Source organism: Carettochelys insculpta, chromosome 2, assembly GCF_033958435.1.
Source record: "Carettochelys insculpta isolate YL-2023 chromosome 2, ASM3395843v1, whole genome shotgun sequence".
NCBI classification, from domain to species: domain Eukaryota; kingdom Metazoa; phylum Chordata; order Testudines; family Carettochelyidae; genus Carettochelys; species Carettochelys insculpta.
Genome location: NC_134138.1, coordinates 89041422 through 89055585, shown reverse-complemented (window position 1 = coordinate 89055585; position 14164 = coordinate 89041422). Strand labels below are relative to the sequence as shown.

The 14164-nt window shown below is 43.6% G+C and overlaps 1 protein-coding gene across 6 annotated transcripts in view; it reads left to right on the top strand.

Annotated features, from left to right (window-relative positions):
- The window catches only part of CABLES1 (Cdk5 and Abl enzyme substrate 1), a 125429-nt gene that overhangs the window by 65249 nt on the left and 46016 nt on the right, over positions 1-14164 (top strand). For all 6 annotated transcript variants that reach the window (XR_012644439.1, XM_074987300.1, XM_074987301.1 and 3 more), the window contains 2 exons: positions 2780-2851; positions 5724-5816. Coding sequence is in view for 5 of the 6 variants with exons in the window: in XM_074987300.1 (XP_074843401.1) it covers positions 2780-2851; positions 5724-5816 (165 nt within the window). In the remaining variant the exon portion in view is untranslated. The remainder of the gene's footprint in view (positions 1-2779; positions 2852-5723; positions 5817-14164) is intronic.

Sequence of the window (14164 nt, the reverse complement as noted above, 5' to 3'; positions counted from 1 at the left end):
AGAGCGGTCACTGCTGACTGAGTGCCCTGTTCCAAAGGCAGCAGCATACCATGATACTCTGACTTCTCCACTGCTGGTGGCGGTACTGCCTTCAGAGCTGGGCAGCCAGAAAATGGAAGTTACTGGCAAGCCTCCGGAGAAAGGGGGCAACAATAAACTATGAACACAAAGAAGGAGGATGCAGTCAAATAAGTTTGAGACGGATGGGTTTGAAAGACAAATGTATTAAGTACTCTGAAATTCACATGGCATCACATATTCACCTTGTCTTGAAACTTGCTGCACCTTGGGGGCGGTGGGAGGCAGGCTAAGATTAGCATCCATAGTTAGGATCATTTAAGCTAGACATTACCATGATATAAGTCCTAAAATTCACATGTTTATAAAGTCACCTGGTTCTTAGAATTTGTTTTTACTGCTCATATGTGAGGGTCACGCTATTAATCTGATCCTCACCCACTTGACATGTGTTTAAGCTGGTGTGCAGTACCCACTGCCCCTGTACAGAAGCAACATTTAAAAAACCATTGAGGGTATAATTGACTAGTTCACTGTGGGTCAATCCATAACCAATGAACCTAAGACAGCGAAATGAGTTTGTGCAGCAAGACTTAGCTCTGTCGCAAATCTGGTGATTGTTTGGTTGTGTTATCACAGTGATTGGCTGGCTCAATGTGATGTGCTCTGCCCTTCGAAGCTGAATTGCATCCTCGCACTGAATTCCAGCTTAGCTGGCAGCTTTCACAGATGTGTATTGTGCGTGTTTCCCTACTCTCTGCCTGCATTCTGCTGGGTTTCAGAGTTTTAAAGTGCTCCAAGAGCCACATGTAAATCCCACTTTTAATTCACAGGTATTGTCATGCATGTCAGCATTAAACACACAGAGGAAAGAGGGGAAGACTCCTAGTAAGCAGCATAATGTAATCACTACTTCATAATCTTCAGCCATTTCCTAGACAATGGGAGGGAGTACAAACAAAAGCAATTCACTGGATCCAGGGTCATTTGGATGAATACAGTCTCAGATTTGGGTGGTGGGAGATGTTTCAAAACTAGGGAATATTAGAGGCAAGGTCAGAGCAGGAGTGGGGGATGTTGAGGGTGTTGGAGGAGGCAGTGGTTGTGGTGGTCAGCTGGTACAAGATGTTGGGGGGGATGTTTTCTGCCATTTTGTCAAACTTTACCCCTTTGATCTATGCACCGGCACAACTGCCGAGGAGGAATCAGCATGTCCTAGACGATGACTAGAGTTTTCATGAAGAACTGGGTTTCCAAAAAATTGGTTTTATTGTGCTACCTTGATAAATAACAGATTATCATCAAAGCAGCTTTTACTCTCTGGGAGCTCAAAAGTGCTGACTGAGCAGAACCATCATGGTGGAGGGCACAGTGGGAGGGAGTTAGGCATCTTTCTTTCTAGTGACTTAGGAGAGAAGAGAAGCAGTGCCCCCTGGACTCTCCTCCACAACTGACGTCATCCTTCAGCAGTTCCTCCCTGTGGCAACTTCACTAAGGGAAGGACCCAGAGTTCCCCTCCTTCCGTGGGCCATGGGAAAGGGAGAGCTTAGAGCAATGTAGAGAGGAGGGGAAGGAGTCAGAGCTATGAGTGGGTGATTCATTTCAGCCTTTCCAACCACCCTTCCCCCTCCGATTTCTGTCCAGTCACTGCGCTACTCCTGCATCCTCTTCACAGCATCTCAATCCATCTGGAGTGGGAAGAGCACTGCGCTCCTTGGCCATAGGAACTTGATGGCTGTGCAGCCGCACTCTCATTAATACATTAATGTGCTTCCCCTTCACTCCCTGCACTGCTCTTATTTTCCTTGTGCAAACACAACACTTTGCCCCTGTGCTGTACAGTAAATCTTAGCTTATTAAGCATTAGCTTGTCATTTTTTGTTTATTTCAACCTTCTCTTAATAAAAACACAGTTCAATACACTTGAGAGTAAAGGAAGCATCATATGTGATTTTGACAACAACATTTCATCAAAGGCGTGTCTGGCTCAAGAGGAGGAACCCTTGCTATAGAACGTCATGAAGTTAATATCAGAAGAGGATAGATTAATCAGAGCTTGTTTTTCAACTTCTGTGTAGCACCCACAACTGCCAGTTTTACAACCTTTGAGCTGTGTGTTTAGATCCACCACCCAAAAGGAATGAGACACCAAGGGACAGTGATTGCTTAACGACTTAATGGGGTTTGATCCTGCTTGAAGCAGGGGGCTGGACTAGATGACCTCCTGAGGTCCCTTCCAGCCCTATGATTCTATGCTCATACATGTGTGAAAAGTGAAGGAAAAGAGCATTTGGGGGAAGTGTGAAGAGAAGTAAAATGAAATGCATGCTTCATAATGGTGTGAATAATAGGGAGTCTGGTTTTGGTTCATAGTGATAGGGACGTAGGTCTACACTGGCTGCCAAAAAAGAAATAAGATGCTGTCCTTATGAAGGTATTTAAACTGATTGAAAAATGGAAACTGGGACGCAAAAAGCAAGTTTGGGTATAGACTGAGGAGAGTACTACTGTGGCATGAAATCAGAGGCTGGCAACATAATGATTCAGTTTTTGTTTTGTTAGAGAAGTGTTTAAGAAATGGTTTATTTATGATAGGGATCAGTGTGGCTCACCAGGATAAGTAGGACTGAACAGAATGAAACCTGTCTAATATAAAAACATGCCTCAGTTCAGGTCAACTGTGGAGCATGTTGCCCTTAAGAAACAAGAGGTCTCACTATTTTTTTTTTTGATGTGTCATGGTAATTTCTTTTTTCCTCAGGCGTCGGTTGATCTCCCAGCGATCTTCTCTGGAGACTTTGGAGGACATTGAGGAAAATGCTCCACTACGAAGGTGATTTTATACACAGTCTACGTCCATTGGCCTGTTATGTGTAATAGGGACAGATTATGTTGCCCTTACTCATATTGGATGCGTCTAAACTCAGAACTAACTTTGAAATTAACTTTGAAGTTAGGCACTACTTCGAAGTAGCTAGCAAAGAGTCTACACACTTTTTCCCTTACTTTGAAGTTAACTTCAAAGTAGGGTGCCCAACTGCGAAGTCCTTACCCTATTCCTAGGAATGGAGTAATGCCCTACTTTGAAGTTTAACTTTGAAGTAGTGTGTGTGTAGACCCTCAGCTTCCAAGTTGCTTCCTTTGAAGTAAGCAATTTCTGAGTTATTTTTGTAGTGTAGACACAGCCACTGAGCAGTACCTTGCCCAGCATTAAGAGTGTTAGAATCTGATCCATACTGTTTATCCCCTTTTGTAGTATAGGTTGGGCTTTCCTGGTCTGGCACCCTCGGGACCGGTCCTAAGGTCCTGAACAAAGGAGTTTGGTAGACCACAGGGGGTTGAAACTGGCCCTTATGCTACTGGCCTCCCTCCCAGCCGCATTCCCAGCTCTGGCTGTGCTTCCGGTCTGAGCCACTGGCCCCAGCCAAGCTTCTGGCCTCTGGCCAGAGCTGTGCTCCCAGCCTTCAAGCCTGCTGCCAGCTCTGGCTGCTGACCACTCTGCCACTGGACTCCCATCTGGCCCCCACTCCCAGCTGCCAGGGCTCTCTGATCCAGCAACTTCCAGCCCACAGATGTTGCCAGACCAGAGAGTCCTGAACCAGAGACTTTTTACCTGTACAAGCTGATAGATAGAATTTGACTCAAAAATTGACTGGCTTAGACAGTAAAAAGTGACTGTATAAATTGGCTGGATGGAGAATGGAAGAGTACTTAGAGGTGTAATTCTCAGTACTGGGATAGATCCTTACCAATAATAAAATCATAATTGTTTAACAGGCACTTTATTTTTACAAAATTTATCTTAAGCTTTTTGTCATGCTCTCTTTTTTAATGATTACCCATTTTATTTGTGCATGTGTGCAGGGGTTCTTATTTTGAGGTTGATACTTCTGTTACTGCTTGTCCTTAGGGGAGAATGCTCCATTGTGCTCTTTCATTATTCAGCACACTGGCTTTTCCCCCTATAGAGGAAACTTTTTAGTACTTTATGAAGTGGTCTAATAAATGATTTAGACAAGAAATGTAATTGGCAAAAGAAATACAGAGCATATGGTGAAGTGGTGTTTTGTTTATTTACTTGCTAACGCAAAAAAATCATCTGTGGTTGTGATCCCTGCCACAGTGGAGATTTCCCTTTTTAGTGGGGGATTAGGAGAGGTGCTGGCATGGGATAACTCTGTCTCTGGAACTGTGCCGTTAGGGAGCAAGTATAAAGGCAATATCGTTTGTAAAAGGATGTGTAGTGTGTTGGTAGGTCCCATGACCTCTTCTGCTGGTGGGGATCTAACACCCCGAACTCCCATGCCATCTAATAGAATGATCTATGAGAAATTCAGTGCACCTCACAGGAGATCATCTCCAGATGTTGGGTGTTCGGCAGCCAGGAGGCTTTGCTACTAACTCCATTTCTAATGATCAAATGAAACTTGTTGCTGGAAGTTCAGTCCTAGCCTCTCCTGTACATGACAGGCATTGCCCACACATCCTGGAAAATCTGCTATCGTGTTTGGGCATGCATGCACCATAGCTGGCTTCCAAAGACACTGTATGTACAGGCTTTCTAGCAGAAGCCAGGCTAGAGCTCTTAGGGCAAGACCCCACCTTCCTGCCTGAGCTGGCCGGGAGCTGTCTTCCTGGAGTGGATCTAGGACAACTGCATTGCAAAGGGAGGTAGGATTTCTCAGGCCCAAACAGGGCTTTACTCTCTCTCACTACCTGGTGAGAAGCAGACTTCTACCAGGCTGGGGTTTGAGCCTGGGGTCAACTGGAGTTAGGGCTGGTGAATCTGCTACTACCACATGGGTACAATGGTTGTTCCCTCCCTTGTGTGATGGTACAAGATTCCTGGAGGCAACTCTAGCCAGCAAGCACAGAATGTCTGCTGCTGCTGCTGCTGCTGCTTCCTCAGCAGAGGAAAATGTCCTTTCTCCTCAACTCCTGAAGTACGTTCTAATGCAAAGCCTGGCTGCACAGTTTACAGTCTGGGCCTTAATGCATTCATGCCAGATAGTGAGAGTCTGCATAAAATAAATTGGCAATTAAAAAAAAACTATAAAATGTACCGCAGTTTCAGTCCATTTTCATTGTTTCTTTTAATTTTTTCTTCTCGAACTTTTTCTTTAAAATTTCCCTTTTAAAGAAAAAAATATGTTAAGACAAAAATTGCTTTGAGAGCTGGAATCTTCTGAGATGTTACTTCCTAAGCAACTATTTTATCTATTATTCAAGTGTTTTGTAATTTACCACAAAAATAACTGACCTCTTTAACAAAAGGAACAAGAATCACTCCGGTAACAGGCAACAGATTGCTGCATTCTTTTTCTTTCTTTTTTTTTTTTTTTTAATTTTAACTCTATCAGAAACTTTTCTAAGTGGTTGAGCATACAAAAATAAAAATGTCTGTTGCATCTTGAGTAATTCCAAGAATTCAGCTAAAGATTTTTAAATACTCCTCCAAAAACTTTATCAAACATACTCAGCAGAGTCCAAGAAATGATATGTTGCTGGGGTTTTAGAGTTTTTGTGTGAGTGTTTCATTTTAAGCCTTCTTGTTTCCAGACTTATTGTCTTCATTATTTCTGCTGACTCCTAAAACAGGTTGACTTGAATAATTTGTCTTGTCTTTCCTTCCTGTCTTTGTGTTGAGTCTTCTCAGCTGTTTAGAAGGGAACTGACTCAATATTTTTAACTGCTTTATTTTTCAGATGTCGGACTCTGTCAGGTTCACCCAGACCAAAGAATTTTAAGAAGATACATTTTATTAAGAACATGAGACAACATGATACCAGAAGTGGCAGGTACTGCACAAGCAAAGCATTCTGTTCAGAGGTTTGAGGTGGGGTGACAAGGAAGTTTAGAACACTGTTGGCATCATTATGCAGCAAAGAGAGCCAGATCTTTGGGTACACCTAAGCTCTATTTGATATGTCAAAGGAAGAAGGAATAGGGGGGTTTTCAAACTTGTCCTTAACGTAAGTTAGAAGAGCCAGAGGACAGGAGTCAGGGGCATAAAGCCAGCTAGCCTTTCAGGGCCGGTCTGTGGAAATGGGGCTGAGGATCTGGCCCCTGGTTGCTAGAAACATTGGGTTCCCAGAGAAAGAGATGAGTAGAATTATAGTCCAGGAGGTTGTGATTGTTTTGAAGTGAGTAAGGGAGTTGTTTAACTTTCCATAGGAGGAAAATGGTAGAATTGGAATTCCGGAGAGAAGAGCAAAGGGAATTAATCAATGAAATGTGAGTAGAGAGAGGACAGGAGCTCTTAGAACAGGCAGAAAACAATAGCTCTATCAAAAAAAGAGGAGACAGATAAGGGAATGAAATACAGTGCTATTGCTTCTGTCGAACCAACCAATAAATATAGGTTCTGTTCCTACTCTGATAGGTTAAGGGCAAGATTGTGCTTCCGTGCTTGACATTTGCAGTGGGGTAGGAGCAGCTGGAGCAGTTGAGTTGAAGGCAACCAGAGGGAATGTCTCTTTGCATGGCAGATACTCGTAATGTTGTACAAAGGAACACTGGGGAGTGTGTTCAGTAGGAGCCCTCACTGCTGCTTTGCAGAGACGCAGAATGCTTCCGTGCACACACCACTCCAGATACCAGCATGAATATCAGGGAGGGACAGCGCTAAGGCCATGTACACCCATGACTAGTCGTGTTCTCACCCTAAACTCAAGAGAGTGCTGGATGTCTAGTGTGGACTACACCTTGGTACTCTTGTAGGGATGGTAAACAAGAGAACACAGTAACTGTAAGAGGTGATCCTGGCTTTCATGTTAGCAAAACATGCGGCTTTATTCCAATCCCGTTCATCCAGTCCCAGTGGGAGATTAGTGACTTCCTGATAAAATCTATCCTTTGATTAAAAATATAATTTTAATATGTGTTTTGCCATACAGACAGGCCTCTACATGCATGCCTCCCGGCTTCACTCAGACTCTCTTTGAAAAACCGAGAATCAGTATCTGTATGTGCGAAAGGAACTGATAGACTAAACATTGCCATTAAGTTTGTCCTACATCTATATGCACAGCTCCCACAGCCATCAGTGGGAACCATGCACACATCCGGTAAAGATTTAGGTCCATAACAGGCAGTTTAGCCAAATGGAGAACTGGACAAATGTAAATTCCAAGTTAACATTGATTTAGCATGATCATTGTCAGCTAGAGTCTGATAGCCCTGCTCACATTCAGTAATGCATTTCTCTGCAACTGGTGCCACTGAAGTGAAACTACTTGGGATGTAAAAGGTGCTACTCAGTATGAGTAAAGACATCAGAATTTGTCTATGTATGATTATAGTTTCTTCTAAACTTAGCTTTTGGTGGAGAGACTATATTGTACAACAAACTTGTTTTTGCAGGCTCATCGTTTGTGTCAGATTTTCAAAAGCAACCTCCAAACTTGCATCTGTCATTTTATGTATAAATGTATAAGGTAGCACAGTCCAGCAACATGTATTTACACATGCAAATTAGAAAAGTGCCTTAATACCTGTCGTGTGCATGCAAATGTATTTTAGTGTCCCTGTTATGAGCATATAAAATTTTGGGTGTAAAAACTCGCCTATGAAAGAGTGGAGGCCCCTTTAAAAATTTGGTCCACCTGCAGTAATCCACACCGTACCATAATTTTTCCAACAATTACTAAAGAATACATATGATATCTATGTACGGTTTGAACCTTTCTACTCTGGCACCCTCAGGATCTGACAAGTGCTGAATGAGAAAATTTGCCTGACCACGGGAGATCAGTATCGTCTAGCAGCATTACCAACAGTTGCATGGCTCACTGGGCTCTTAAAAGACTTTTAGGAATAAATTACAGCTAAATAACAGCACCGAACACTGAGATCCAGGACTTGTGGCTGTAAACAAACTTTATGAGACCCTGGGAAACTTGGCCGCACCCATGATACATGGTTGTCCTGCTAACTAAAATCATGCTGGATTACAGGTGTTGCTGGATAAGAGTATGATGGACTAGAGAGGTTCAACCTGTAGTATTTTGTCTTAGTTTGTACAATAATTACATGCTGGGTAAGAACACTGAGCATGTTTCTTGTTAAGAAAAAAGTTTGTTTTTTGCATACTTTATCTTAATTCATATATGCAGTCTTGCACAGTATTTCCATGATCATATTAAAGATTCCTTTTTGTAGAGCACACATGCAGTAAACAGAAGATGTATGATTTCTGAACACGTTCAAACTTGGTTTCCTCAAGTTGGACACCTAAATCCCCCTTTTAGGCATCTAAGGAAATATCTTGATATTTCCAAAATGTTAAACACCTTCAACTCTCATTGCAATTAATGGGAGTTTTGCAATGCCAAAATGCCTTTGAAAATCAGGATGGGCAGTCTCTTGTACTCATCTGGGTCCCATGGCTGTAGTATCTGAGCCTTTCACAGTTTTTAGTGTATTTATTCATCTCACCACACCCTATAAGATGGGTAAATTTTCTTATTCCTGTTTTACAGATGGGGAACTGAGTTACAGAGAGGCAAAGGTCTGGATTTGCAAAAGGACTGAGGTGTCTGACTGACACTTCAGACATCTACGTCCAATGTTTAGGTACTAGGGGCATCCTCTGAACCTCTCTTAGCTTCTCCCTAACCTTGTGGGCACCTGCATTTCCTGCATGACTAAAGCTTCTACTGGTAAAGTCCTTATGGTACCTAAACCTCCACCTGTAGGCTCATGCACTATTGCTTGAGTCCTGGTGCATCCCAGCTGCTTAGTTCCATGGCTCACATGTAAGCCCAGTTTTGCCTGGAGGCCCCAAACCAGCAGGTGGAGTCAGAGCTCACCAAATCAGCGCAAAGGCAGCTAAGAAAGGCAGGTGGTGGGTGGCGGAGTGTATCAGGATACCCAGTGGTTTGGGCACTCCTATTGGGAGACCAGTTTTCAGAGCTCCACTCTGCCTGATTTGGTGTAACAACTCAGACTCATGCCTCCCATAACCTAGAAGAGTGCCCTAAGACCCAGTTATTGGTTACTCTGGGGTTGCGTTCTCTCCCTCTCCCCTCCCTCTGTTAAAGCTGTTCTACTTCATATCAGTAATGAAAGACTCACGAAGAACTGGTTCAGTCACCTGATGGTTAGGTCACTCCTTGAGATCCAAGTTGACACTTGCATTCCAAATCAGGGGGGATTTGAGAACAGGTCACCAAACTCCCACTTTAGGCCTGCCACTGGGCTATTGTATATAGTAAGCAGTGAATGTCTTTCTGGTTTGTTTTTTTTTTTCCCTTGAGGAGGAGCTAGCCTGGTTAGGCGCCAAGCTCCAGGAGAGGTTTCACAGCTGTGATTCCTGAAAAAATATAGGTGTCTGACTCCTTTTATGGGCAGGGGTTATGTTCCACTCTTCTTCTCAGCTCTTCCTCCTGGTTAGAATTACTGTCACTTGCTGTGGTGCAAGTCAGATCAGCGAGGGGTTGTCACTCTCTTCCCCATAAGCCTGAACTCTTCAAAGTGCTCTGCTATTGTGTTTTTTCCTCTGGACACTACCAAACAGCAGACAGGCATGTGCTGAGTGTCTTTCAAGCAGCTCTGTCTCAGCAGTTTGGATTCCAGAAGCTCTTGTCATGTCCTTGCTACACTCTAGCTTCCACCAGCCTTGGTTACATCTGGCAAGGTGATCCCAACAACCCCCAGACCTCAGTTTCCCCCAAACCCTGTTCTCTGTGATGTCCAGCCCTCTCCTGGATCTTCCAGTGAAATGTTAAGGCTCATTTGTTCCTTTTAGAAATATACTACCAAGCAGCTTGACAGATTAACTAGAGTTAACAATCAAGCACAGCACTGGTGTGGTTTAGCTGAATCATAGAATCATAGAAGAGTAGGACTGGAAGGGACCTCGAGAGGCCATCGAGTCCAGCCCCCTGCCCTCATGGCAGGACCAAGCACTTTCTAGACCATTCCTGAAAGCCATCTATCTAACCTCTTCTTAAATATCTCCAGTGATGGAGATTCTACCACCTCCCTTGGCAATTCGTTCTAGTGTTTGATCACATTAGCCGTGTCTACACGTGCACACTACTTCGAAGTAGCGGCACTAACTTCGAAATAGTGCCCATCACGGCTACACACGTCGGGCGCTATTTCGAAGTTAACTTCGACGTTAGGCGGCGAGACGTCGAAGTCGCTAACCCCATGAGGGGATAGGAATAGCGCCCTACTTCGACGTTCAACGTCGAAGTAGGGACCGTGTAGTCGTTGCGCATCCCGCAACTTCGAAATAGCGGGGTCCGCCATGGCGGCCATCAGCTGAAGGGTTGAGAGACGCTCTCTCTCCAGCCCCTGCGGGGCTCTATGGTCACCGTGGGCAGCAGCCCTTAGCCCAGGGCTTCTGGCTGCTGCTGCGGCAGCTGGGGATCCATGCTGCATGCACAGGGTCTGCAACCAGTTGTCGGCTCTGTGTATCTTGTGTTGTTTAGTGCAACTGTGTCTGGGAGGGGCCCTTTAAGGGAGCGGCTTGCTGTTGAGTCCGCCCTGTGACCCTGTCTGCAGCTGTGCTTGGCACCCTTATTTCGATGTGTGCTACTATGGCGTGTAGACGTTCCCTCGCAGCGCCCATTTCGATGTGGTGCTGTGCAACGTCGAAGTTGAACATCGACATTGCGAGCCCTGGAGGACGTATAGACGTTACTCATCGAAATAGCCTATTTCGATGTTGCTACATCGAAATAAGCTATTTCAATGTAGGCTTCACGTGTAGACGTAGCCCCTGACAGTTAGGAACTTTTTCCTAATGTCCAACCTGAACCTCCCCTGCGGCAATTTAAGTCCATTGCCTCTTGTTCTATCCTCAGAGGCAAGGAAGAACAAGTTCCCTCCCTCTGCCTTATGACACCCTTTTAGATACCTGAAAACTGCTATCGTGTTCCCCCTCAATCTTCTCTTTTCCAAACTAAACAAGCCCAATTCTTTCAGCCTTTCTTCATAGGTCATGTTCTCTAGACCTTTGATCATTCTTGTTGCTCTCCTCTGGACCCTCTCCAATTTCTGCACACCCTTCCTGAACTGCGGTGCCCAGAACTGGACACAATACTCCAGCTGAGGCCTAACCAGCGCAGAGTAGAGCGGGAGAATGACTTCTCGTGTCTTGTTCACAACACACCTGTTAATGCATCCTAGAATCATGTTTGCTTTTTTTGCAACAGCATCACACTGTTGACTCATATTTAGCTTGTGGTCCCCTATAACCCCTAGATCCCTTTCTGCTGTACTCATTCCTACGCAGTCCTTTCCCATTCTGTATGTGTGACACTGATTGTTCCTTCCTAAGTGGAGCACTTTGCATTTGTCCTTATTAAACTTCATCCTCTTTACCTCAGCCCATTTCTCCAGTTTATCCAGATCCTTTTGAATTATGACTCTATCCTCCAAAGAAGTTGCAACCCCTCCCAGCTTGGTATCATCTGCAAACTTAATAAGTGTACTTTCTCTGTCAATATCTAAATCGTTAATGAAGATACTGAACAGAACCGGTCCTAAAACAGACCCCTGCAGAACCCCACTAGTTATACTTTTCCAGCAGGTTTGAAAACCATTAATAACTACTCTCTGGGTACGGTTATCCAGCCTGTTGTTCACCCACCTTATAGTAGCCCCATCTAAATTGTATTTGCGTAGTTTATGGATAAGTATATTATGTGAGACCGTGTCAAATGCTTTACTGAAGTCTAGGTATACTACATCCACCGCTTCTCCCTTATCCACAAGACTCGTTATTCTATCAAAGAAAGCTATTAGATTGGTTTGACATGATCTGTTTTTAACAAAACCATGCTGGCTGTTCCCTATCACCTTACCACCTTCCAAATGCTTGCAGATAATTTCTTTAATTACCTGCTCCATTATCTTTCCTGGCACAGAAGTTAAGCTGACTGGCCTGTAGTTTCCCGGGTTATTCTTGTTCCCCTTTTTATAAATGGGTACTATATTTGCCCTTTTCCAGTCTTCTGGAATCTCTTCCATCTCCCACGATTTTCCAGAAATGATTGCCAAAGGCTCAGATACCTCTTCTATCAGCTCCTTGAGGATTCTAGGATGCATTTCATCAGGCCGTGGTGATTTGCAGACCTCTGATTTTTCTAAGTAAATTTTAATTTGTTCTTTTCTTATTTCAACTTCTAAACCTACCCCTTTTTCACTAGCATTCTCTATGTCAGGCATTCCTTCAGATTTCTCAGTGAAGACCGAAACAAAGAAATCATTAAACATCTCTGCCGTTTCCAAATTCCCTGTTACTGTTTCTCCCTCCTCACTGACCAATGGCCCAAACCTCTCCTTTGTCTTCCTCTTGTTACCAGTGTATTTGTAAAAAGCCTTCTTGTTTCCCTTTATGCTTGTAGCTAGTTTGAGCTCATTTTGTGCCTTAGCCTATACACTGAGAGAGTAAAAAGAGGGCCAGGGCAAAACTGGGAGGCAAGACCAAATCAATGTCTGAGATGCCTATATACAAATGCAAGAAGTATGGGAAATAAACAAGAAGAATTGGAAGTACGAAAATGAATACAACTATGATATTGTTGGCATCACAGAAACTTGGTGGGATAATACTCATGATTGGAATGTTGGTATTGAAGGGTACAGCCTGCTTAGGAAGGACAGACAGGGAAAGAATGGAGGAGGGGTTGCCTTGTATATTAAAAATGTACACACTTGGACAGAGGTGAAGATGGACATAGGAGATGGACGGGTTGAAAGTCTCTGGGTTAGCCTCAGAGGAGTAAAAAACAAGGATGAGGTCCTACTAGGAGTCTACTACAGGCCCACTAGCCAGGTGGAAGAGGTGGACGAGGCTTTCTTTAAACAGCTAACAAAATCATCCAGGGCCCAGAATTTGGTGGTGATGGGGGACTTCAACTATCCAGGTATATGTTGGGAAACTAATACAGCAGGGGACAGACTGTCCAATAAATTCTTGGATTGCATTGCAGACAACTTTTTATTCCAAAAAGTTGAAAAAGCTACCAAAGGGGAAGCTGTTCTAGATTTAATTTTAACAAATAGGGAGGAAATTATTGAGAATTTGAAAGTGGAAGGATGCTTGGGTGAAAGTGATCATGAAATCATAGAGTTCACAATTCTAAGGAAGGGTAGAAGGGAAAACAGTGCAATAGAGATAATGGATTTCAGGAAGGCAGATTTTGGTAAACTCAGACAGCTGGTAGGAAAGGTCCCATGGGAAGCTAAACTGAGGGGTAAAACGGCTGAGGAGAGTTGGCAGTTTTTCAAAGGGACATTATTAAGGGCCCAAAAGCAGAAGATTAAGGCAAAAGGAGACAGAGTTTTAAGTGAGATCAATTATAAAAGATAGTGCTAGAAACAGATAGAAGGTACAAGCAAATAGAAATGAGAAGTGATTTTTGGAGGCTAAGATGTGACAAAAGCTTTGTTTAAGGAAGTTTCCCTTTAAAGGTACCTTCCAGCAAGAAAACTGACCAACCCCAGTGGTCAGACTTCCCCACAAAATCCAAAGTGCAGTTTCTTTGCCTTCATAGGTGAAGGGTCACGTGGGGTTCTCTGTCCTTCTCTCTGTCATCCATTTAACCTTTGAAATGGATTGTTCTGAAGATTTCTTTCCCTTAACTCCCCCTCTAAATAAAGTTCATTCAGGGTGTGAGGAAGATGACATGGAGTTTCCTAGTGATCTGTTTCATGCTGGCCTTATTCCCTACAGTCACCTCCTCTTGCTGTCTTGATGGTCCTCCTTACCTTCTATTAATTTGCATTCCTATTGTCTCAGAGTACTTTGGAGGGGCCTTCCACATGGCAGAGCCACAATCCTATTACCTGTAGTGAGGTAATTGTAGATCTACCTGGCAAACACATTTTGGTAACAATTTCTGATATGTTTGAATTTGTTCTCAGTACATACACTGTGCAATTATATTAATGATCAGGGTGGTGTTAGTTTTCTTTTGGTAATCTATGTCTAAAAGTGATCATATAACGTATGACAACAAGTCGAGGTACATTTAGCTTGTCAGGCCATTTGGAACTCACTACCAGATACCAATGTATGCCTTTATAAGGGCACAGGGATTTGAACCTAGGACTGAAGACTCTGAGATAGTCACCAGTCCCATAGTGCCACTAGAGCACCCTGCAGGAGCACACCTGGGAAGTACAATGG